Source organism: Magallana gigas, chromosome 7 (assembly GCF_963853765.1).
Source record: "Magallana gigas chromosome 7, xbMagGiga1.1, whole genome shotgun sequence".
Classification (NCBI taxonomy): Eukaryota; Metazoa; Mollusca; class Bivalvia; order Ostreida; family Ostreidae; genus Magallana; species Magallana gigas.
In genome coordinates this window covers 30,101,533-30,126,631 of record NC_088859.1, presented here as the reverse complement: position 1 = coordinate 30,126,631, position 25,099 = coordinate 30,101,533, and the positions used below count along the sequence as shown (strand labels likewise).

The 25,099-nt window shown below is 34.2% G+C and overlaps 1 protein-coding gene across 1 annotated transcript; it reads right to left on the bottom strand.

Annotated features, from left to right (window-relative positions):
* Positions 1-551: 551 nt before the first annotated feature.
* Positions 552-21,765, bottom strand: LOC105331414 (rhodopsin). Its single transcript, XM_011433587.4, has 3 exons — positions 21,356-21,765; positions 5,132-5,265; positions 552-1,548 (listed from the first exon to the last, which is right to left on the bottom strand). Exons 1-3 carry the CDS (start codon positions 21,502-21,504, stop codon positions 734-736), a joined length of 1,098 nt encoding a protein of 365 aa, XP_011431889.1. The 5' UTR covers positions 21,505-21,765; the 3' UTR covers positions 552-733.
* Positions 21,766-25,099: the final 3,334 nt, after the last annotated feature.

The window sequence follows — 25,099 nt, the reverse complement described above, 5'->3', positions numbered from 1 at the left end:
CAGGTAGTGTAGATTCAAAGTTGTGAAAATCATGATCCCTGGGGGTAGGGTGGGGCACAATGGGGGGGGGGTCAAAGTTTTACATAGGAATATATAGAGTAAATCTTTTATGATCTTCTCAGAAACTAATCAGCCAGATGATTCTTTATAATTGATAAGACTTTGGCTCCAGGACAATTCTTCGGCCTCACAAGAAGGTTTAGAGTTTGATGTAGCTTTATATCCCATATATAAACAATTATTAAGGATCTTTTTGAGAACTGCAATACTCATAATGTGATATGACTATAAAATCAGCCTGTTAGAAAAGGGACTAATGATTATAAACATGAGAATATCCAGGGGGAAAAATGGATTTTATTTATACAGGATCTACATGTATTATTGTACATTGTCCAGATAGTTTGTATTATGACTCCATTAAGCTGATTTTATCATACCTATTGTTCCTCAAGTGAGCGATGTGGCCCATGGGCCTCTTGTTTTTTAAACTAATCAAAACCTTTTATAAATCTGTTTACTCAAGGAAACATATCAAAGGACAAGAAGAATTTAATGGGTTTCATTTATTACCGAAATTCATTCATCAACAGGAATAATTAAATGTACCGAATTCAACACTTTATAAAGTAATCAACAAAAAAGCAATGACGTCATCAGCCGATCATCTTAACTGATCATATTGATGCATTTCGTTGTCTGGTTTAAATCAAAACACAAAAATGACCAAAAATTATGATAAATCACTATTTCGATTACTTTTTATATCAAACTCTATTTGTTGCTTTTCAAATCCGGATGACGAAAATTTATTTGAAGACATCCGGCTGTTCATTTTTGACAGTGGCCCAGAATTTAACGAATTTCGCCTGTACAGCATGCATTTGATTTTCGATTTAAATTTCGGGTGTATGATGGCGTAAACGATTGGGTTAAACACTGTCGATGTTTTAGCTATCAGGCCTGCTACAGATGACAGGTAGGGGGTTATCAGCGTCCTGTCCCCAAACAGACCCACCATGGCAGTCACCGTGTACGGTAACCAAGAGACGACAAAAAGACACACTAGACCAATAATGATAAATGCTGTTCGAATCTCTGCTCTCACTCGGTAACGCTGCAGCCTGAAGTTCAATGAAGAGTTCTCACTTTTCTTGCATATAGATAAATTCCGACGCCGAACTATCATAGCTGTCACGATCTTGCAGTAGGCAAGTATGATGACGGTTACTGGTATGGCAAATTCACAGGTGGCTATGGCAACAATGAAACTGATCGTGGTTGCGTCTCTCGTGAGATAATCAAACGAGCACGTGGTTCGAACACCCTCCAGTTGATACTTACTCCAACCTAGTACTGGACTAAGCGACCAAAACAAAGCATAAGTCCATATCACGATAGTTGCTTTGTAGGTTTTCCACTTTGGCGCAGGGCTAACAGATTTCACTCGTATCACAATGGCGCAGTAGCGGTCTACAGCGATGACGGTCAGTGAGTTGATGGTGACCAGGCCCGATAAACCAGTCAATGTTGCATACGCCTCACATACTGCAATAGAAATGCATTCAAACTTTCACGTGTTAATCGTTTACGTTAATTTTTGCATATTATTTTGACTGCACTTAACTGTTGTGTAAATATTATCAATAAAGCAATTCAACATTTCATGGACGATCGCAATTTTTAAAAGAAATGTATGACAATATTGCATACATATAAAGGAGTTATGACCTTATTTGTTATTATATGTAGATTGTCTTCCCACAAGTGTTTATTTCAAAATAAAATTTGGAGTCACTTTATTTATTTTTAAATATTTACATTTTCAACTGTCTATTTTTGTCACGGGACTTTCAATTTTGGCCTCAAGGGAATCATTGTATTTCGAAACGGGTTGGGACTCTCTATCTAAAAGAAGGGAAATAGCTAAACTAACGATTATGTACAAAATTCATTACAATCTTGTACCACAATATCTTAGTGATATTGCTAACATTTATAGGAAAGATAATTCTCGCTACAATACTCGTTATGAAGACAATTATATACCTCCTAGAGTTAAGTATGATACATATTCCAGATGCTATAGGCAAATGGAACTCACTAAATTCGGATATTAAAAAATCAACATCCATCCGCCAGTTTCAAAGAAGCATCTCTAATAATAGCAGTGATTCAAAAGTTCCAAAATATTTTCTTCATGGTAAAAGAGTAGCTAACATCATTCATACCAAATTAAGACACAATTGTTTACTAAATTATGATTTACACAGAAGAAATATTGTTGATTCTCCAAATTGCAAATGTGGAAAGAAAGAAGATGTATATCATTTTTTATTTGTTTGCAAACAATTTTCTAATGCAAGGAATACCTTAATTAATGAACTATTCCAAATGCAAAATTTATGTATTATAGATTCTCATACTTTACTATGGGGTAATGACAACCTAGATTATAAAACTAATGTTAGAATTTTCACAGCTGTGCAGAACTTTATAATCAATTCTCGCAGATTTACATAAGTATACGATTTTGTTCTTTACCATTTTTTTTTTCAATATATGTGTATATACATGTACCATGTTTTATGACAATTGCAAATTACTTGTAATTGGGTGAGAACCTAGTAAGTTGCAAGAACTTGTGTTCGAACCCTTTGTATATTATATATACAATAAAATATGTTCAAACCAACCAACTGTCTTTTTCTGTGATAACATTATGAGTCAACTGTGAACCCTAAAATCCATTAACTTCATAAAACATGAGTGACACAAAATGGGCGTGTCCTATAGCATAACCGATAAACGGTATTGGCTGCGCCGCGTAGTAATACATAGCATGTGCAACATAAAAAAATAATGTTGTTCTAAAGTGTACAAATTGGAAGTGATATAAATATAAGTAATAAGGAATCATTCGGTCCTTCGTGCTTTATTGGATTTGACCACGCCCGACCGAAATCATCACCTCATAATACTCAAAGAATGATTCCTTATTCCTGAAATAAACATCTGTTTGGAAACAATATTTAATGCATTGAACAAATAAACCTGTTTTGGAATACTATAGTCTCACTCCTGACAACAAATAGAATATAGGTATTTTGTTTCAGAATACGCAGGAATGGTTTTCAAAGAGGCTGGAGTGTGCTTAACAAAAGAACGTTCGACAAAGTCGTTGATGTTTTCCGTTTCATGAAATGATCTTTGAAAAATGGATATATTTACAGCTATTTTGTATGATAGCATAGTTCTACCATCAGTTGTCAGATAATAATGTTGACTTGTCCGATTTTTTGTCGTACTTATCAATATTTACTCTCTTTTTTTATATATGACGAATAAGAATACGTTTAAATGGTATTGAATTAAAACATTTGTTAGTTTACTCAAAATTCATTAACTTGAATGTAAATCGTAGGTTCATTTGTAAAATGTGGCTTAATGGCGAGACAATAAAAAGAATATTAATTTGTAGGAAATAGATAATAGAGTCGCACAGATTCATATATAACAGGAAATTATAAGTCCCACAAAATCGCAACAAACAATGAAATGTCTTCTCAACAAATATAAGTTGACATGAATTGTAAATTAATTGCCATCTTCAGTTATTTTTTTTTCTCAAAATGAGACTTTAGTTCCTGATTCCCTTAAAAAAAGCAAACATGGCTTATTTTTGAATACATCTATTAAAGATGTGGATTATAACCGACTTTTATCGAAATAGGTCGAACTGATCGGTAAGATGTGATAATATTATATAATCATTTTTTAGATTAAATGGAACTTTTCACAGATCAATTAAGCAAAAGAAAAACCGGATTCCGTTTTCGTAAAATCCCCTACGTATAATATTTCCATTTCAATTACACGAATGACATTTCTCTTAGATCAGTATTGGAGATACTAAGAGTATTTCAACTTTTTTTTTATCTGAAAATCCGGTACCGGTATTATATGATAGGTCATGTTTCACACAATTAATATTCGGTTTAAAGTCATAAGAATTTGAATGAATATAGGTTAAAATAAATTCAGTTTAAATAACATCACTCGGCTGAAGACTAAAATAAAGCTAAGACAACGGACTCGTTAGTTTTCCTTAGCGAAATCGTAGGAAAAAAAATCTTCCATAGTGCAGAAACCAATTGAATTCGAAGTTCTGCAACATTAATACATCAATGTCAGCGTTATTTAAGTTATTCATCGGTCTTTCTTTAGTGACGAATGAACACCCCATAAATGAAAGTAAACCGTTAAATTGTGAAATATGATTACACGTACATGTATTTGATTGGTCAGCTGCGTTTGATGAAGCAATTCCTAAAATAAAAACACCATATTTTATCCGGACCAGGCACGTAGCAACGAGGGGGAGGGGCTGCCTCCTATTTGAAAAACAGACATTTCTCTTAAGATATTATATAGAAAAAGATAAATTTGGAACGACCTGAAAAAATTAGACGAAAACTTACTAGATTGGTCAATTTGAAAATACGCAGCAATCCATCTGATTCTGATTAACGTAAAACTTTGATGCACTCCGGCCAAAGCTCCGATTTTAATCAGATTGCACAGCAATAAACGAGTCCCCTCACGGATTGGGACAATAAAGATTGGAGAAGATATAGGCATTTCCTCTTCTACGTTTTGATTTCTTTCATTGCTTGTCAATATGTTGGAGTATGTCTGCCTCCCCCCTCTAAAACAAAAACGATGCAATAGTACGTGCCCATGCATGGATTCTGGTATAATCAAATTCTTTAATGGGATGGTTTATATAATCAGCTGCTTCGTGACATATTTAAAGGAGCATCATTAACTGAAGCAGGCAATGTCGTACGTCTACAGGTCATCGTCACTAAAAGGCATTCGGTAGCAGCAGCGAATCCCAGTACAAAATGGAATGGATCTAAAACGTGAATATTTTCGAAAATATCATAGCGGCTTTGTCTTCTTCTGATAAAACCAATTGTAATATCGATATACGTTATGTAATTGCTTTTTCTGCGATAATGAGGGGAAAAAATTCCCATGATGTGTGTGTGTTTTATTAAAATGCTTACAGGTATTTGTTTTGTTTTGTTTTGCTTTTTTTTTTCTTTTAATGAAGGTCTACATGTACCTGTTTGTCCAAATGGCCAGTCGTGGTAAAAGCTGGCGATGATGAGGAGAGGGAAGTCGATCAGCGACATCAGTAAATTGGCTATCGACAAATTAATTATAAACACGTTTGACGAGGTTCGAAGACTGCGAAAACTGAAATAAAAAAGAAATTTAAATAATTAGACACTGCTGCTAAACAAGGACTGCTGTTTGATGAAGCCTGTTGACACTCTTAACCATAAACAACGATCTAAATCTTCATTTTCTATCGATTTTCAACTTTTCAAATAGGGAGGAAAAATCGTGGTTTAAGTAATCGACTCGCAAAACCAATTCCAAAATAATTGAGGAAAATGTCACCTAGCTTAGCTCATATATTTTCACAAACGTGTAATTAAACAGTGAAAAGTACACGTATTAGTCAAAACGTCCATTAAATATATTACGACAAAATTAACAAGTAAGAATCAACAAAGCTCCTATACAGTTGACACACATTGTATATAGGTATCCGAACAATGTAAAATGAGATATTTTTTTATCATGTTTTCTTTTTTTGGTTCAATTGATTTCAATCCTATTAAGATTAAGATTGTTAAAATAAAAAGTTTAAAAAAAAAACGAAAAAAAACCCACCTCAAATCAACCAAAACTTTAGACCAAAAGTTTTAGTTCCTCATCTTTAGGAATTGGGGGTGTAGGAGAGAGGGGATTTGGACATAATTATCATAGGGATTAAAATTGTATATCTAATCTTAAACAAAGGTTCGGATTTTAAGATATCTAACTACAAGGATGCAAGTTTAGCCAATTAGTACGTACAATTTAAAGTTTATCATTTTTCACATTCTCGACTGAATCTATGTTCATATCTTGCTGCTGGTGTTTTTTTTTTATTTCTAGATTTACTGCTCTCGATTAACTTTACCTTAAACTATACTGCGCAAACATTATTTCGATGGTGACCATCGCAAAGGACTTCATTACAGGACATGGATAAAAATTAAGTTGTTCAAGGTCATTTTACATCCATTGACCAACAAGCACTCTCTTTAGATCAAGGAATGAGAAAACATGGTACTGAAAAGAACTTTACACCGAAGTCTGCTATTACCTAGATCCTACATTGTCGTATCAGCTACAAACTTTGTTCAAGGTCACTGCACATACCTACAAATATTCTTTTGGAAAAGTCTGCGTCAAACTGGACCAACATGAATCTAGAGGAGAATGTGAAATGGTCTCGAAATTTAGTTCAAAGAGATATGCTTTGACCTTGACCTTTTTTTTTAATAAATTTGCTTCGAGGTAATTGTTTAACCTTTAACCCCATATACTCTTTACGTAAAGTACGAGCAATGAAGGGCAAAGGAAATGAAATATATTTGCTCCCGACAAGAGATCTCGGACTGACAGACGTACATAATCAAACAGACCTATTTTCTCTCCCCTCCGCCTATGCAGACGAACAGACAGACACACTGCTCTCAATAGAATTATTCTGGTATAGTATATCAAATCCTTAAGATAAAGTAAAAAGAAAAATGGGAGCCTTCTAAGTTCGTGCCGTGTTGTGTAAATCTGCTAGCGCAGAGTCTGTGAGGGTAACCTTCGCGAAGCTAATTGTTTTACTTCGAAATGGAATAGGCTCTTTGGATAAAACATGTTACCGGACTGAAAACCTTACGCTTTTATATAAATTGAAGAAAAAATGGACAACAACCTCATATTTTAATGCAACAACACTGAAAGTTCTTGGAAATTCAGAACGGCTTGAGGGAAGAAATATTTGAAGAATTGAAGCAATTTATCTAATTCCGGACAATATAAAGCAGGAAGTTCAATTTGTGCACAAGGTTCATAGCTAAGGGGATAAGATACTGTATGTCTATTTATATAACTCCAGTCTATGATTTACATTATTCCTAATAAAATTAAAATGAAAAAAACTAATACAGGGTACAGTAAAATCCATCACGTAATCAAACATCTACCAAACGACTCCCTGAATATGACGTATCGGTAACGTCATAAATGAATATAATAAAGTCTGAGTTACCATATCGAGATAACAATATTATCCAAAGAAAAAAAAGGGAAAAAAATTCAAGGTTTTGTCCTACAGACATTTGGCTGAAGATGCAGAAGTTATTTGGACAGACGTTCACTGGCTCAATATCTGATAACGCATGATATGTCATGACTTAAACGGAACAAATTGGCCTCGTAAAAAAGACCTTCAAATGTTCGTTTGTAGTAAGCTGATCCTTTGATACAGGGCTATCGGTCATCACGAGCAAATCCTGTTCGACTGATGCATTAATGCACAAAAACGATGATTGAAACTGCACTGGGTTCAATGTGAACTTCTTGTAGGAATGACATTGGTCCGTAAACCAGATGTTGCAAACACATATTCTGATGTGGTATGAAGCTTCTGCAACTTGAGAGGGTGTTTTTAAAGATATGAATGCTCCAGTCGATATGTTAAAACGTGAATACATGTAATTATTGATTTTATAAAATATATAATATAGTACATGTACATAGGTCGTGATCTAAAAATCATATTTATTGACAATGGTGAGGTTTCCTAGCTTACAACATAGAGTTTGCAAGAGAAAAAGAAAACTATGCTTGTGGTAAAATGATACGTTAAAATTTTCTTCTTTTTTCATTAGCTTATTGACTTTTTGGATATTTCGGACACAAATTGTTTATAAAGTTCTTCTTTACAAAAAACATCCTTAACCCAAATAATTTTGTAACAATATCAATATTTTCTAGTTTAAGGGATATCAACGTGTCATTGTGATAGTCACGTTTTCACACAATGAGGAATCCCTATGTTATCCGACACTTGCTTTGGCCATACAAGTGCTTTCAAATAAGGAAAGAGCAGAGCAGAGCAGAGAGAGAGAGAGAGAGAGAGAGAGAGAGAGAGAGAGAGAGAGAGAGAGAGAGAGAGAGAGAGTTTTAACTATCACGAAGTTTTCACTTACAATAATCATACAGCATGGGTGTCTAAATAATATTTGATTAAATAATAAATTAAATTTGATTGTATAATTTACATCATTTTTCACCTTTCCATGTTTTATTTCTTATAAATTTTTGAAGAGTGTTCGATCACATAAAGGCTGCATAGTTGCAATTATATCTTGGACTTCTCTTAAAATGATTTTAAGGTCAGACGACACGTTCCTCGAGAATCTTTTTTTTTGTATCTCCTCGTAATAAAGAGTTCCAATAAAAAATATTAATTTTATAATTACTTTAAAAATGATCAAAATTTACTTGAATTTGGTTAAATGTGTACATGGTCGAGTGGTTAGAACCGTGGCCGCTCTCTGCCAAAAGCGTATATGGGTTCTAGAGGTCGTGAGTTCAAAGCCCCGCCCCGGCGGAGATAGTTCTGATTTAGTGAATTTTGCTGTGCTGTAGATGTATTTATTTTATATCAGCAATTCAAGTGTATTTTCAAGAAGATTATAAAGGAAATTGCATACTCTAGTATTTTGCAGAAATGCCTGGTAAGGTACCCTAATTTTTTGCAAGAAAGCTTGTCAAAGTAGTAGTAAACCATTAACAAATTCCTGGAAAAAGTTATCTAAAATTGAGGAACGTGTCGTCTGACCTTAAGGAACCATATTCATTTCCTGATGGTACGAAAATGAAATTTGAATTGGGGTTCTTATCTCACATGCTATAGCTCTCTATAAGTTCAGATATTTCATGTTTTGGTAATGATCATAGGCAATCATATGGTTTCTAACACAATAAAAATTATTTGAATATTCATACGCAGGCATCTGGCTTTTTCTCGCAGCAAAGAAAGATATCATGGAGTTGGCCCCCTATTTTCTGAAAGGGAGAAAATTAACAGTGAAATCGATCTTTCATGTATATGAAGATATTTGTAATTGGTACTCTATGACCCCCCCCCCTTCCACCGGATTACGATTTTCATGGTTTTGGGAAATTGCCTTTTTATTTGGCTTGTCAAGATATTTTGGATGACTTTGCTCCAACCGTATTTTCAAACGTGCTTGTTATGCAAAATGTTGAGATAAATTCTACTTTAAACGACCCAATTCTAATTCTATCCGAACATATCCAGCTGTCGGTTATCACAGAAAATACACCGCCATAGTTTTTTTTCTTCATTTTACCGCACGTACGCTGTGCTTGGACCCCATAAAAAAGTCTACAGCTAGAAGACAATGCTCTCTCTCTCTCTCTCTCTCTCTCTCTCTCTCTCTCTCTCTCTCTCTCTCTCTCTCTCTCTCTCTCTCTCTCTCTCTCTCATTTTTGATGATTTCAGTGTTTATTCTCCAAATCTACTGAGATGAAAAGCCCATTAATTCCGCGTTACGAAAAAAAAACTTTGCAGAGAAAAAAATGTCCTTATTATATCAATACACGATAAATTGGATTAGTATCCATTTAGACAGTTACATGATATGGAGCAAAAAAACTCTAAAAGCCACGTTGATTGAACGAATTCACAGATTGAGTTAACAGTGAAGAGTTATATCACCCAATCCGATCCGAACAACAAGTGCTCTTTAATAATTCAAGGATCCTTCTATCGTCAGTAGCTATTGCTTTGAAAAATGGTAAACTTTTTTACTCGTGTTTCATACATACTATGAGTCTCAATCTAAAAGTAATCACAAATCACAAGTTGTACACAAATGCGACAAAAGCATGAACGGTTGGCGGTAAACTTCAAAAATGAATGATAACAAATCTCTACACTGAATCTGTTTCAAGTTAGAACTAAAATTTTCTATGCAAAATAGTCATTACTTTTAGAGAGGTTGAATTATATAAGAACGTCATGTACGCCTGATCGCAGCACGCCCTGTGTCGTTATTAGAAAATTCTTCGTAATGAAAGCCGAGACAAACTTTGATACTTAGTTCTATTAATTCTCATTTGAATTTTATTTTGAAAAATCATTTTGCTGCAATGTCATGCATGGCAATTTTACATGAAACTTACACCTCTGTGTTACAAACAAATCAGTCAATATTAACAGAAGAGATATTTCTGTTCAGTAATAAATCTATGGCGTTTGTATAAATCTTCAAATAATATTTTTCCACAAAAAGTAACTAAGAAAAATTATGCTTTTTTAACGAAATCGACTTGTGCCATTAGTCTTAAAAGATTTATTTCACAACGATCGATAAACAAGTTCCTACAACTTAAATAATGTCTCTCGTTGGCGCAAGGGGGTCATTGATGTGCGTCGTTTGAGGAAGTCGAAGTGCGTGGAGAATACCTACGTGTCCAAGCGGGCGGCCACTATACCCTTTCGCATACAACCGCTGTCGATCACGGGATCCCCATTAGTCAAATCAATAGTTTTCCATAACTACTTTCTACTCGGTTACGTCGTCATAATAGATGATTTTAGTTTCCTTTTGGACAGGCGAGCTTCCACCCTTTTCGCTTATTTGTTTTTTTAAAAATTGCTTTTTAATGACTGATATTTGAATTTCAAAAGGTACATTCGATAGGTCTTAAACTTATACTCATATAAACTGTGGTGAAAGAGTTAACTCTTTTTTTCTTCTAAAAAGCTTTGCAGCCTGTGACGACACGCTGTATGATTTTACGTTGTATTGAGCGATTGTATGTTTTGCAGCATCGCAAAAACGATGTGCTTTTTCCTACCATGTTGTCTAGGTCCTAGTATTGCAAATGATCCCATCTAGTTATGCGTTTGGGTGCCAGTGTGTTGCTCTTTGACTGGCTATTCATTAAATAACTAACAGAACTAAATCGGTTTACTAGTATCCCAAACTTAAAATTATCCTCTCACGGGGAAGGATGAAACCATTCCAGAATTTAAGTGTCCCTGTTCCGCGATGACGTGGGAATGATGCTCTGACTTAATTGACAGTAGAATTTTAAATTCAGAGAGGTTTAGAATTGTCAAATCATTGATTTTTCACTTTTGCTTTCAGACATTGACCTGTTTGAAACTCTGTTTGATAGATGACAATTTGATATAAGCTACATGTTATATAATTTAATAAAATCCGTAGGGAAACTTTATGCGGAAGCCGGTGTTATATAGTGCTTTTTCCCCCTAGCCATCTTTCCCCCCGGAGAAATGGCTATATAGCAGTTCTTCCCCCCGGAAAAATGGCTATATAGCAGTTTTTCCGCCACGGAAAGCTGACTATATAGTGGGCTTTCCCCCTTTTTATAGCCAGATTACCCCCACGGAAAGCCTACTATATAGTGGATTTTCCCCCATTTTTACTTTCCGGCCATGTTTATTGCGGACCATTCGTGACAATAATTTGCAATAACTGATATGATATTAATTTCTCACAAAAAAGGATAATTATGGCATTTATTAATACACAGAATAAAATACATGGTTTTTCAACCCCAAATATGAATTAAGGCATGCGCCTTCATAACATGCATGTGTAAATATCGTTTATTTCACCTGTTCTCACCCCTTTTTGGAACACCTTTTACACGGATTTCGGAATACCTCGAATCTTTTTCATCTAATCGATGCTTATCTACAGTCTACCGCTAGAATTGACGATCCTAAAAACAATTATATATTTCTTCTTCTAAATATCAAACGGGAGACAGGATGCAATGATGTGACGAGAAACTGAAATGTTTTAGTTTTACTTTGATTGATGGGGTTCTAAATCATGGTTAAGGGGTATTTTAATTATGTATTAAAAGCATGTGTAAAGTTAGTGTTTACCATTTTGTTTTAAAGTTACGCATATTCATAATTTTAAGCACATTTCTACGAAACACGAGATATTATGATGTTAACATTTAAAAAAAACAATGAAATGTCTTCACAACCAGAACGATGTCGGTATCTTTGCTGGTTACTTTGGAAAATGTGAAATGGAGCCTGAACTAACTTTATGTTTATATTGTCACTCACTATTTGCTAATTTTTTTTCACTTTTAAGTTTGCAACGTGATTTATAAATATACAATTTTGAAAACGATGCTATATAAATCAAGATATACGATTCAATTACCTAAAAAATTTATACTATTTGTTTCATATTTTTGCAATAAAGATTTACTTATTGTACCATATTATTTCTTCGAACAAAACAAGGGTAATTAAAAAAACAAAAACAAAAAACAACCAACACATATATTGTGATGAGCTGACTTTTTTTTTAAATATAAGCTTGTTCTTCTAATCAACTAACAAGTAAAAAGGTCGTATATGCGCTTAGGTTGGTTACTTATTTTTGATTTTCGGTTTCTCCTTTTATGAATAAAAGTTCATTGATTTATTTATCTAATTATTTATTACATTATTAGTCATCTTATGAATTGATTAAATGTTTTGAAGAATTATGAATTTTACCCGCGTACCATTTTTAAAAAATTTTGTTCGTAAATTTAAAAAAAAAGTAGCAGAATTAAACGTAATTTTCAATCATTTTGATGAAGAAATATATAAGTGATTGTGTATTTTTAAATGATGTTTTTACTTTTAAATAACCGTAAAATATGTTCATGTGGTCATCTATAGTTTTTGAGATATGGGGCCCTAAAAATACATATTCTTTAAACATGTACATGTAATTGGATTTCAAACATCGGGCTCGAAAACAACAAAAGCTCCTACCCTGCAGGGGGGCTTCGGTGTCATCTACTAGTGGTATACCACTATGACTGTGAAAATATGGTTAATTGGTCATCTCTAGAATTTGAGATTCGGGTTCCTACTTATAGAACACTATTCAATCATTATAATGGGGTTTGAATCATCGGGCCCTGAAACATCAAGGGCCCCAGGCCTACCCTGAGAGCTGAAATTTTCAGAGTCATCTTCAAGTGGTAAACCACTGCCACTATAAAAATAGGGTGATATGGTCATCTCTGGTTTATGAGACATTGGACCCTAAAGAATATGCACTGTATTTATTATAATAGGATTTTAAAAATCGGGCTCTGAAACATCGGAAACAAAATTTCTCTAAAAAAGAGGTTTAGCCTGGATGAAATTTTCACAAACAGATAAAGAGTCTGATAAATTTATCAAGAAATTCTTAAAACATTCTCGTTTAATACAATTTCAGAACACAGAATTATGCACATAAGTGTATAACTTGTAAAACCTTTTTCAATAAATTACCTAAATTAAGTTCTATGTGTAATTCCATTACACACATGTTCAACTTTCAGCATTGTCTATAAAAATAATAAATCGGCAAAACGAAACTTAACCTTTACAGATGAATACAGATATACATGTATGTAACCTGGGAGTGTAGAAACATTGATTTTAATCCTTACTGGATTTCCATAAATATATTTTATAAAATCTGAACCAAAAACGTGAGGGAGAAACCCTACTATAGGGGAAAAGCTACTATATAGTAGCTTTTCCCCCCAGGGGGAAAGTTTACTATATAGTAGGTTTTCCGGGGGAAAAAGCTACTAGGGGGGAAAACTGCTATACAACACCGGTCGTCTCTTCCAATGTGAAACATTACGCACGGGAAAAGGGTCTAATGAAATCGCAATCGCAGTGTAGGCATTGAACATGTTAAGAACTTAAGTATATAATACTGGGCAGGCACGTAGCATTGGGGGGGGGGGCACTTTTTTGCGCAGTTTTTTTCTTCAGTTTAAATACAAAAAATTAAATTAACATAGAGTCCCCCCCCCCCCCACTTTTCTGGGACCATGTAAAAAATTGAATCGAAAAATATAAAATAGAAAAATACCCCCCCCCCCCCCCCCCCCCACGGATTAGGATTTTCAGAATTTTGGAAAGAAACATTTTTGTTGGCTTGACAAGATTTTTTGGATGAGTCTGCCCCCCCCCCCCCCTCCTTTCAAAAACGATGCTACATGTACGTGCCTGCTGGGCATGTCTGGATATCTCTAATGAGCCCTATTTCTTTTTCTGTGATGAAAAAAAAACACCATAAAATTAATAACAAAAATTCAACGACACAGATTTACAGACTTTTTCCCTCAACGATAAAAATGCTTATTACTAGTAGCATTTTTCTCCCCTTTACACCTTAGATGTATGATGTATATATTACATTGGATCGTTTAGTTCATACATAAATCATTTCGTTATGTACTCATGTATTATAAAGATTACACCGAAGACAGATTATTTTAGTCAGACTTAATTGTTTACGATTGAAATAGCATGTATCGTTCTGATTGGTTTTTTTCCTGATTTGACTTACAGTTTACTTAATATCTGACCCCGCATCAATGCGGCACTCAAGAATTGCAGTTACGACAATTGCGAAGACAATGTATTGATATTAACAATAGATAGGTAAATGCATGTCTGCATTTCTTTATAACTAACGTTGTAGTTGTGTTGAGACATACTATGGTTAAACACTGAATACATTATGAAATCAAAGCAAAACCAGCACCGGGATTGCAGAAGTTGGTTGTGGAATAGGCAGACAGAAAATCGAACAGACGATCGGACGGAGAGACAGATCGACGGAAGCTGGATAGTCAACAAACTAGCCATCATATCTACCTTAAGTTTTTAGATATGATTTACAGAGCTCTTCTTAAGGAGATCAATATAGACTAAAAAATAGCCACGATGTTGAAAGGGTGTTTAATTACTGTGGTTTCATTAATATTCAAGGGTATCAATTTTCGTGGTTTAAGTAAAAACACAGTTTCAAGGATACGTAAATTCGTGGCCAATGATCCTTACAATACAAAATGTTGAAGAAATTGCACTTGAATGAACATTTATTTTCATGGATAAACTAAACAACGAAATCCGCGAAAATTGGTATTCAACGAATATAGATGAAACCACAGTAGTTGATCCAATCAAATCTATGGTGGGTTTTTTTTTTTTTTGGGGGGGGGGGGGTGGGGGGGGGGGTGGGGGGGGGGAGGTGTGGCAATTTATTCATATCACTAATATAGCGATAATCCTCCACACCTTTTAAGTGGGTTAATCTATAGTTATTCAATATTGGACAGTTTTTTATGCTGAAATTTAATAATAATATACTAAAGTTCATTTACATTTTTTCTGAGTCATTGTCTGTTTTTTTATTACTAATATTTATAAAATTTTCAGCAATTGTACGATTGAGTATTAAAATATTCATTGATAATAGTTTATCAATGAATATAGTTTGGACTGTACACAACAAAATCTATCCGTAGTGTTAACACACACAGAAACACTGGGAAATATAAATATTAAATACATGTACTAAAATTGTTTCACAGTTGAGCGCCTTGGCAATTTTATAATTAAATCCACTCAAATAGTTTGTACAAATGTATATTCATAACCTCACATTTAGTGTTGCTGGTACTACTAGTCCATAGAGTGCATTTCTTATTTCCAGACTGATTGCCAGAGTAAAGAAGATGGGGCTAAAGGGTCACCTTAACGACATTCTCGCTGTATATCTCAGGCTTGTGCAACAGGAACTAATATTAAGAGTAGAAGCAACACTTAATTAAATATTGTTTCCAAACCCAAAGGTAACCAATTTTGGTTGTAAACTTTATCAATAAAGTATTGCATATCAACACCAACAAAAACAACAACATCAACAACAACATATCATCAACAACAACAAACACAACATATCAACAACAACAACAACATATCATCAACATCAACAACAACATATCATCAACAAAAAGAAACACAACAACAACACCATCAGAAAATAATAAATATGAACAATTTATAGTGAGTCGTACATTTCGTACTCACCGAAATAAAATGAAATTTATGCGAGGGTTGTTCGGAAAATATTGAGACAACAGAAATATTTCCCTTTCTTATTGACGAAAATTCGCATAAACATTGAAGGAACCTAAACGAATAATTAAGCAAAGTAATACTACAAAATGATTAATAGTTTGTTTACGGAAGGTGCATAAACAAGTCGGTGGTCGGGGTACCCGGCGAACGCACAAACTCGAAGTTTAAAAAAACTTGAACATCTTCATTTAAAGTGTTGGTAGACCTACAATTCTTGATAAAAGTAATCAAATTATATGTATACTAGCGGAAAAAAGAAACTGAGCATTATAAAATTTAGTATAATTTTTCTATATCTATTGTTTGTATTTATAAAATTTAAACAATCGATAATGGTACTGTTTTTGACAATATCGGATGGTAACCGTCTGGGTGCACGGACTTTTTCATGGTTAGTGAGCACCTGTTGTTTATTGAAGAATTTGTACGCACGAGTTTTACGGGCCAATACTGTTTGATATAAGAACTGTAAAGGATTTGTTTAAACTTTTTTTGTTAAGGAAATCACTTTAGTTTCAACAAAATTTACCCCTATGTCATGCCACGACTCAACGAAAACCAAGTTAATCGTGCTGTTAGGATGCTGCAAGCTGGAATGACACAACATACAGTAGCAAGACACTTTGGAGTTCATCGGAACACCATCCAGTCATTATGGAGACGTTTACAACAATCTGGCAACACTCAGGATCGACCGCGCTCTGGGCGACCTCTTGGGACGTCACGTCAACAGGACAACCACATTAGACTTGGGCATCTGAGAAATCGTTTCCAGACAGCAAGTTTGACCTCCCGTAGCATTCCAGGGCTTCGACCAATTAGTCCCAGAACTGTGTGTATTCGTCTGCGCGAGCAAAACATCAGACCAAGACGTCCAGCGGTGCGCCCAATACTGCTTCAACGTCATCGTATCGCCAGACTAGCGTGGTGCACACGACATCTGCGATTCATAATACAGGACTGGGCCAATATTCTGTTCACTGATGAATCCAGATTTCATTTGGATAGCAGTGACGGTCGTTGTAGGGTGTATCGTCGCGTTGGGGAGCGTTACCAGGACGCTTCTGTAGTGCAACGTAGACAATTTGGTGGAGGTAGCGTTATGGTGTGGGGTGAAATATCAGCACGTGGAAGGACCCCTCTACAATTGTCAATGGAAATCTCACCGGCGTACGCTATCAAGATGAAATTATTCAGCGTCATGTGATACCCTTCATACAGAGACATCAAAATCACATCACTCTGCAGCAGGCTTGGGGTAATGCTAAATGTAATGGTAATGCATTGCAATGCATTACATGTTTTCAAAGTAATGCTAGTAATGTGTAATGCCACAAAATTAGCATTACAAGTAATGGTAATGTAATGCATTACTTTCCAAAATCTAGTGTAATGCTGGCATCAAGACAACGCAAGGCCACACGTTGCACGTGTAGTCAGGGACTTGTTTGTTCAACAGAATTTCGATGTCTTGCCTTGGCCAGCAGTTTCCCCCGATTTGTCGCCGATTGAGCACGTCTGGGATGAAATGGAAAGACGTTTACGCCGTTTACCAAATCAGCCAGTGACATTGGCTGATTTAGGCCAGGCTTTAACCAACATCTGGAACAACATCCCTCAAGCATTTCTGAACACTTTAGTGGCATCAATGAGGCATGCGTGAACGCAAATGGTGGTCACACGCGTTATTAATTTTATTTCAATTAACAGTGACTTTCGAGTGTGCTGAAATTGACGTTATTCGACGTTGACATTAATGTGTTATGAGATGTTGTTACGAATACATGTGTTAACAGTATTACAAAAAATAAAATTTGTTCATTGTAATTAGACGGGGTCACGTGACCCCGTCTATTGGTTTACTGTCAGCCGAAGTCTCAAACCGGAAGGCACGCGTAGAATACATGAATTGAGTCTACGCGTAAGAAAATAGTGCAGAAAGTTTTGATGCATTTCAGTAAATATGTATTATAAAAACACGCATAAAATCTGTTTTAAGTCCTCTGTGTATAAACAAAATTCTATTTACAAATTAAACAAATAGTTTCATAGATCAAAATATTCTTGCTCGGATTCAAATGTGGAATGAGTTGCGTAACTGAATGCACAGCGCCGTTGACAATTAAGTTTGTATACGAGCTCATTAATCAATAGAAGAGGTTGATGGTGGAATCGAAATTAAAGTTCCCAAACGCAATGTGCCATTTTTGAAAAGTTGTGAATTTTATTTTGACAATCTTTCACCTTAATACTACCAAACTTCATGCGCAAGCCGTGTTTAAAATTGGGACGGGTTATACACAGATGTTTTACAAATTAAATAGGTGTTTCATTGGCTTCCAGTCTACTTGCGGTATGACTGCTGTTCGTCTATAAAGGAATTTTGTACAAAGAAAATAAAAACAAGTCTGAATTTGCCTTCTCGTTCGTTGGCTCTTTAGTTGATTAAACTGAATTTAAATTTCAAACAATGCATTGTAAGCAAAATCTATAATAGATTATACATTTTGGAAGACTTATACATCATATAATATATACAATCTTATCGATTGAAGAACCAAGTTAAATGTTAATGTTCATGTTCTCCGGCTTAGTTGGAATCAGGCTTGATGTGAATTACATTGTAAAATAATGCATTACATTACCATTACTTTATGAATTAGGGCATTAAAATACCATTACCATTACATAATTTTCTTGAAGTAATGCATTACATTACCATTGCATGAGTAAAGTAATGCATTACCATTACTTTGTGAAAAGTCAATAAGTTTTAAAAAAAGTAATTTAAAAACTAAATAAAGAGTTTTTGTAAATATTTCATAAATAAAACATGCTTAAAATACAAATAAAATTTACAGGTTCATGTTCATGTTCACTATCAGGTTCAAATTTAATGACTTATACAAGATTGCTGTTGCACTTGTAGTTCTCAAAGTAAGGTTAGTCCCGTAACATTTACACACTAATGGCGGAGTTGACAATCTCTGTAATTTATGTCTCTGATTTTCGGAGTATGATTTTTAATGAAAGGAACGGTTGTATCGTAATTCGTGTAGGTGATGCACGAGTTTACACAAAAAGGTAGTAAGTGGCAAACGGATTTATTTTTACCTATTAATTTTGCATGAATCGCAAATGAAGAAAATCGTGTCAGATAAGTCGGTCTTAAAAATCAAAATGGCGACCGTGACAAATCTTTTTATTGTCAAAGTTCTTGGAATCTTATTGTAAAAAAATATTTCTAACGTCAGGTGCTTGTGTTTGTTATCGGTATACAAATGTTCCCTTTGTTTGTTAATTCTGCAGTTTTAGAGTTTTCGGGGTTTTCATAAAACTTTTATTACGGATACCGTCCGACTTGTGGATTTTCCCATGGATCACAAAATTGAATAAATCTAATGATTAAAATTATCTATTTTGATATAGTTGTGTGATATTCCCGGTAAGTAGTCATAATTGTAGAAAAAATTTTCCTTGGGGTCTTATTTTACATAGTATACCGTTGTGTCAATTTTCTACAATTATGAAGGCCGGGATTGAGTAAAATTTAGACAAAGTATCAGACAATTGCAAAAAAGCCGAATTAACATAGATTGTAACAACTAATTCAAACTCAAAAATTTTGGAAGCATATTCGAGAAAACCCAGGACAATTACAATATCAAACTTTCAAGACCCCGTCTTTCAGTACTCTCAGTATTTTGATTTTTAAATTGTTTTTCATATATTAAATAATGCACAGTTTCTTTTTTCCGATAGTATATGTTCATTTTGCTACTTTTGTGTAAGTTTTACTGGTGTTCGTGTCGAAATACGAAGAAAGCACCAAAGAATGAATCAAGCAATTAAAATCTGACTGAAACGGTTTATTGAATGTTGACGTCAGCGAATATATACATAAACTTGGTGTGAATTTCAGAAAAAGACCTTTCTTTGGGTCAAGAAATTGCTTACATAAAATCTATACGATGGAAAGGGTCAAAAACTTTAGTTAATTGGGTTCATTTACTGATTGTTTAACTAGAATGAAAACAAAGGAACTAAATATCAAGTCTTTTTTTATAGACAAACTGATTTTAACAGTTCTAAAATATATACAGAATAAATGTAAGAGAAGTATCACAATAAGTTGACTTTTGAGAAGAAATAACTCTTTTTTCCACAAAAAATCAAGAATGGAGAGAATATGTAACTGCTGCCATTTTAAAATAAAAAGAAAAGATGAAAAATGAAGAATAGCTCATGTTTTCCGTTCGTATGTAAGGTGTTTAAAACATAGGACCGATGAGAAACGTTAAAATGACGTTGCGATGAGTTTGTGGTTGCTCCGGGTCAATGGATGTAGGCAAGTTTATTAGCTTACCAGGAATGAACAAATGACGTCATTAACTTCAATTTTTTTACGTTAATAAAAGACATCCTTGTTTACTGTCTGGTGAAATTTCAATCATTTATCTTTTTCCATAAGGGAGTATAAGCGTAAATGTCTCAAAATTTCCGAACAACCCTCGTATAATTCCTAGTCTCTGAGAACTGTGCATAAAAACTATTTGGTTTACAGCTTACGCTGCAATGAGCTGCCTCTAAATTTATTCAGCAATAAAACTTTGCTGTTCATAAAAAATTCCACTTGCATCTTTTCTTACTAGTGCGTTTTGTTTTGAGAAAACAGTTCCAATTTGAAAATAGTATTAACTAAAGGGTGGCTTTCGGTCGAAATTACTGGTTACTAGTATTTTAAAAAGATTGGTAATTGTCACGATTTTCCTTCTCACAACAAAGCAAAATATCATAATTTTTTACGGCTCTGCACTGCCTACATGTATTGTTCCGTGTTTAGAGTTCCATAAGATGTAGTAGCATAGACACCCCTTACCCTTGCATAGTCTTTCCCACTTCAAAAACGGGCCCGTTTCTAACGAACCAAATGTATCCAAAATTCCTATGACTTACAATGTCTTTGAAAATTGTAATATTAAAAATGAACTCTGCACTAATTTTGTGCATAGGGGGGAATTGCGTATTAAAGCGATTTTTTTTCGCCTATGGGGGCGATCTAATAAGGGACCGCTTTTCCAATGTTGATGACCATGCAGGGGGGAACTCTAGGCGTGGTACAACGAATATATAGGAATCCTAGTACTCCCCCCCCCCCCCAGTCAGTCTAGGGGTCTTTGAGAATATATGTATATAATAAAGGGACTGGGTGTAACATTATGCTGTACCCTGGCTTTAGTCTTATCATTTTCAAAAAAGTATATGTATGTTTTTAAATACATAAATAAAAATACTAGTATTATCAATAAAAAAAATTCAGGAGGGATCAAGCGTTTAAAAAAAATGATTTTTGTTAATGATTAACGCGGTAAAGGAATACAATGTACCACATTTAAATAGCAGAAGCCGTCATCTAAAGAAACCGTTCCTTACCTGATAAAACACCAGATAACAAGACCATTGCCAGCTATTGCTCCAACTGTAGTGAAAACCATGATAACTCCGATTGTAACATGGTAGGTAGGAGAAATCTGTCCAAAACGGTGCCAGTAGGGGTGCAAAAATGACAAGTTCTCTGTCATCCTGAAAACCTTGCTCTCCAGGAAAAAGTCCGGGAAATCTTCACCCACATGGTAAAATTGCGTGACCGCCTTCCAGTTTCATTACTTATGTGTCTTGGACGTTTTTGTATGCGACAGATGCCAAATGATAATTAAGCCAGAAATGATATTAAGCAATTTACCAGCTTCTTATTTGATGAGAAATTACGATTGCAAACTTCCAATAACTTGTTTATCCTTCGCCGGGTCTTTGGAAACTGAAAAAAAAAATCAAAAGTTTTTTGTCAATGGGCGATGCGATCAATATATAGGAATTACTTAACAGTTCACCACCGAGCATTACGCTGAATATTGTGTCTCATTTATAATTCATATCTCATAGTGTTTGCAATATTTTCTTTGAATTTTATGGTTTTGATGTTTTTTGTTTAGAGTGCTATATAATAAGGTCGTATTTCTTGGCCTTTGGACCTAACTGACAAAAATGAAGAAAAAATCTTGATGTATAAGGGTATTCTATGGGATTTTGATGAATGATTTTTGAAAATAAATTATTTTTAATCAATAACCTCAAAGCATGTGTAAATATTACGTAAGCTAATAAGAGACTTGTAATTTGATTTTTGACCAAAACTCATTAGCTCAAATGGGTAAAAAAGAAATCAAGAATAATTGTTCATTAATAATAACTGCTACAGATGAGAGAGAGAGAGAGAGAGAGAGAGAGAGAGAGAGAGAGAGAGAGAGAGAGAGCGCATCATTTTCTTCGAGTAGCAGACTTTTCTATATATGGGGTCCAAGGATAGCGTATGTGCGTTAGAATTAAAAATAAAATCCATGGCCATTTATTTTCTGCGATAATGGACGACTCGGGTCGCTCAAGAACAAAACAGTATTTCTGGTCCACCACAGGATAATGACAAGATACTAAACACATTAAGAACAGAACCATAATTAACTGTTGTCTGGAAACGGGCTCATCGTTTCTGTGTTGTCATTTCCGGGAGCTGTGGTCTAATGTTCTGAATGGAAGTTACATAATATCTAAATTGTGATTTAATCTTACTGATGGCCATTCTCCTGATGATTTCCAAGGTTATAGAAGGATAATTATTTTACAGAGATATTCAAAGTTGATGTGACTCAAATCCATATACATGAACATAACTGTATATCGTGTAAACATCTGCCGAAGGATTTGCCAAAAGGAGAGGTTTAATAAGATATTTATCACTTTCAAACTTATAATGCACCAGAATTCGGCTGCATCAAAGGAAAGACGGTTTAATGAAATGATAGATTTAGTTGACTCCAGGCTTGTTCTCGGTGACATTGATCCCCCTGCGTGTATCCAATGAGTGACGCAGATTACGTAACACACAGTGTAAGACCCAGTGTGAGGTAATAGCGTCCCGCTACTTGAAAAGAACTTCCAAATGGAATTCCAGTAGGAAATGTAAAGCTTTTGTGTAATATGTCGTGAATTGAGGGCCGAGAATTGATCAGATTGGTCGCGGACAGACTGTCTGACTGACAGATGAACAGACAAACACACATTGTTGGATTGACGGACATTCTCATGATGTTATGTAATTATTCACTTAAAGTAGTGATATTGACTCATTATTTCTTTTTCTCTGCAGCCAATATCCACCACATGTGGAATTAGTAAAAATGCATGGTCAATTCCACAATCAAGCTTTTAAAACGCAACATGAGATGAATATCATATCGCTGCAAAATGCCTGACATAAACTACTAGTAAGCGTTAAGATAATAAAATGATTTTGCTTCCAATTGTGCTTTTAAGTTGCTTTTTATGACTGAAATAAACGAGAAAAATACAATGAAGGTATATTAATGTGACTGAAATATTTAGTCGCAATTGTACGAAAAGAAATATTGTTTTATAAAATATAAGATTTAGAAACGGAAAGAAAAGGAAATGAGTTTAGGTTGCACGACAACCGCTGACTCAAAAAAGGTTTCAATTGATTTCAACATCAATAGCTCTGCACGATCTTTCTTAAATGTTGCATACTTTCATACAGATTAAAAGAGACTCAATAGATTAATTATTTTCCTTAAAATGTCCTTGTAAGTAGAAGAAATCACATTTCACACGATCTTCGGAGTTGCATACTTTCATACAGATTAGAAGAAACTCAATGGACTCATTACTAAAGTATTTTTCTTAAAACGTCCGTGTGTGTAGAAGAAATCACATTTAAAGAGACCACTGGTGCCCCGATCTAAACCGGTGCGTTTAACTTTAATTCCTATACTAATAATTTTATTGTACAACGTTGCATGTTTACTTTATGCTTATTAAGCGCAAGGCCTAAACTGCTTTTCGGACTCGTCTGTGTATAACTAGAATTTGATTGGTTGAAAAATGTTTGGCAAACGTCCCATCAAGAATATTCTCACTAATCCTGACGTCATTAGGTGATACGAAAAGGGATAACATGAATGTATTGAACTTGCTATAAATCCAGCTGGCACTGGTTAAATGCGGCTGTTTATGGGTTAGCTTAATAAATGCGCGAGTTAATGTAAGCACTAAGGCGAGGTCAGGTAGGTATTCCGATGTTGTGACATTTTTGCACCTGATAAAATCATTGGTATTGATACAAGATTGTGACACTTTCACACTTTTATCCTTCTAAGCTAAGTGTCTGATTACATTGAATTAAAGTCGTTAAATTTTTTAAGGAGACTTGGGGGTCAGCAATTTAACTATTAGATTTTCTTTCTTTTTTTTCTTTTTTTTTTTTTTTATATGATAAGTTATGAACTATCATAAAGTAAAAAAAAATCAAATATTTTAGTTTTAAATTTTGAATATTTTGAATATTTGAATATTTTGAATATTTGAATATTTTGAATAGTTTGAATATTTGAATATTTTGAATATTTTGAATAGTTTGAATAGTTTGAATAGTTTGAATATTTGAATATTTTGAATAGTTTGAATATTTTGAATATTTGCTATACATGTATTTTTATACAGAGCCCTTCTTCTTATGAGATTGAAACACGTGTAGTCTTAAAATTTTAATGTTGTTTGCAATATATATATTTTTTTAAATTCAGATCATTCCAAATACTATATTGTTCCTCATCCAAACTGTATAGATACAAGTATTAGTTATTTTTTTAAAGAAAGAAAATGTTCTTACCTCTTAAAGGATTACTCGATAATCATGTTCAAGGTAACTAGTTCCCTTGGTTGTAGTTGGTCTTTCCAAAGTTCCTTTATCCGACACACTTTAACAATAGCAGATGACTTGCAAATATTTTATGATATCAAATGTTTGTATAATTGTCAATAATTCACATCACTTGGATATGAATTATTTACTTACTTATTATTTTATAGACTCCCCATTGTATCAGCGGCGGAAGTGTCGACATATGTATATATATATATATGTTTCTTTTTTTCAGGACACCCATGTGTCTCATTGGTTTCCAAGACCCGCGAAACCATTATGTTTGATCAAATGAAGAAACCATTGTACATATGCATGATCTGAATCAACCTTGTTCAATATATTCAGTGCAAAGATGCAAAAGTGTGAAATCTTTTGCATCTTCATTACAATACAATTTA

Coding starts and splice junctions, on each gene's coding strand:
- LOC105331414 (XM_011433587.4), bottom strand. CDS start 21,504: ATGACAGAGAACTTGTCATTTTTGCACCCCTACTGGCACCGTTTTGGA. Junction 5,266..21,355: donor GTTATCTGGTGTTTTATCAG/GTAAGGAACGGT, acceptor TTTTTATTTCAG/TTTTCGCAGTCTTCGAACCT. Junction 1,549..5,131: donor CTGGCCATTTGGACAAACAG/GTACATGTAGAC, acceptor TTTCTATTGCAG/TATGTGAGGCGTATGCAACA.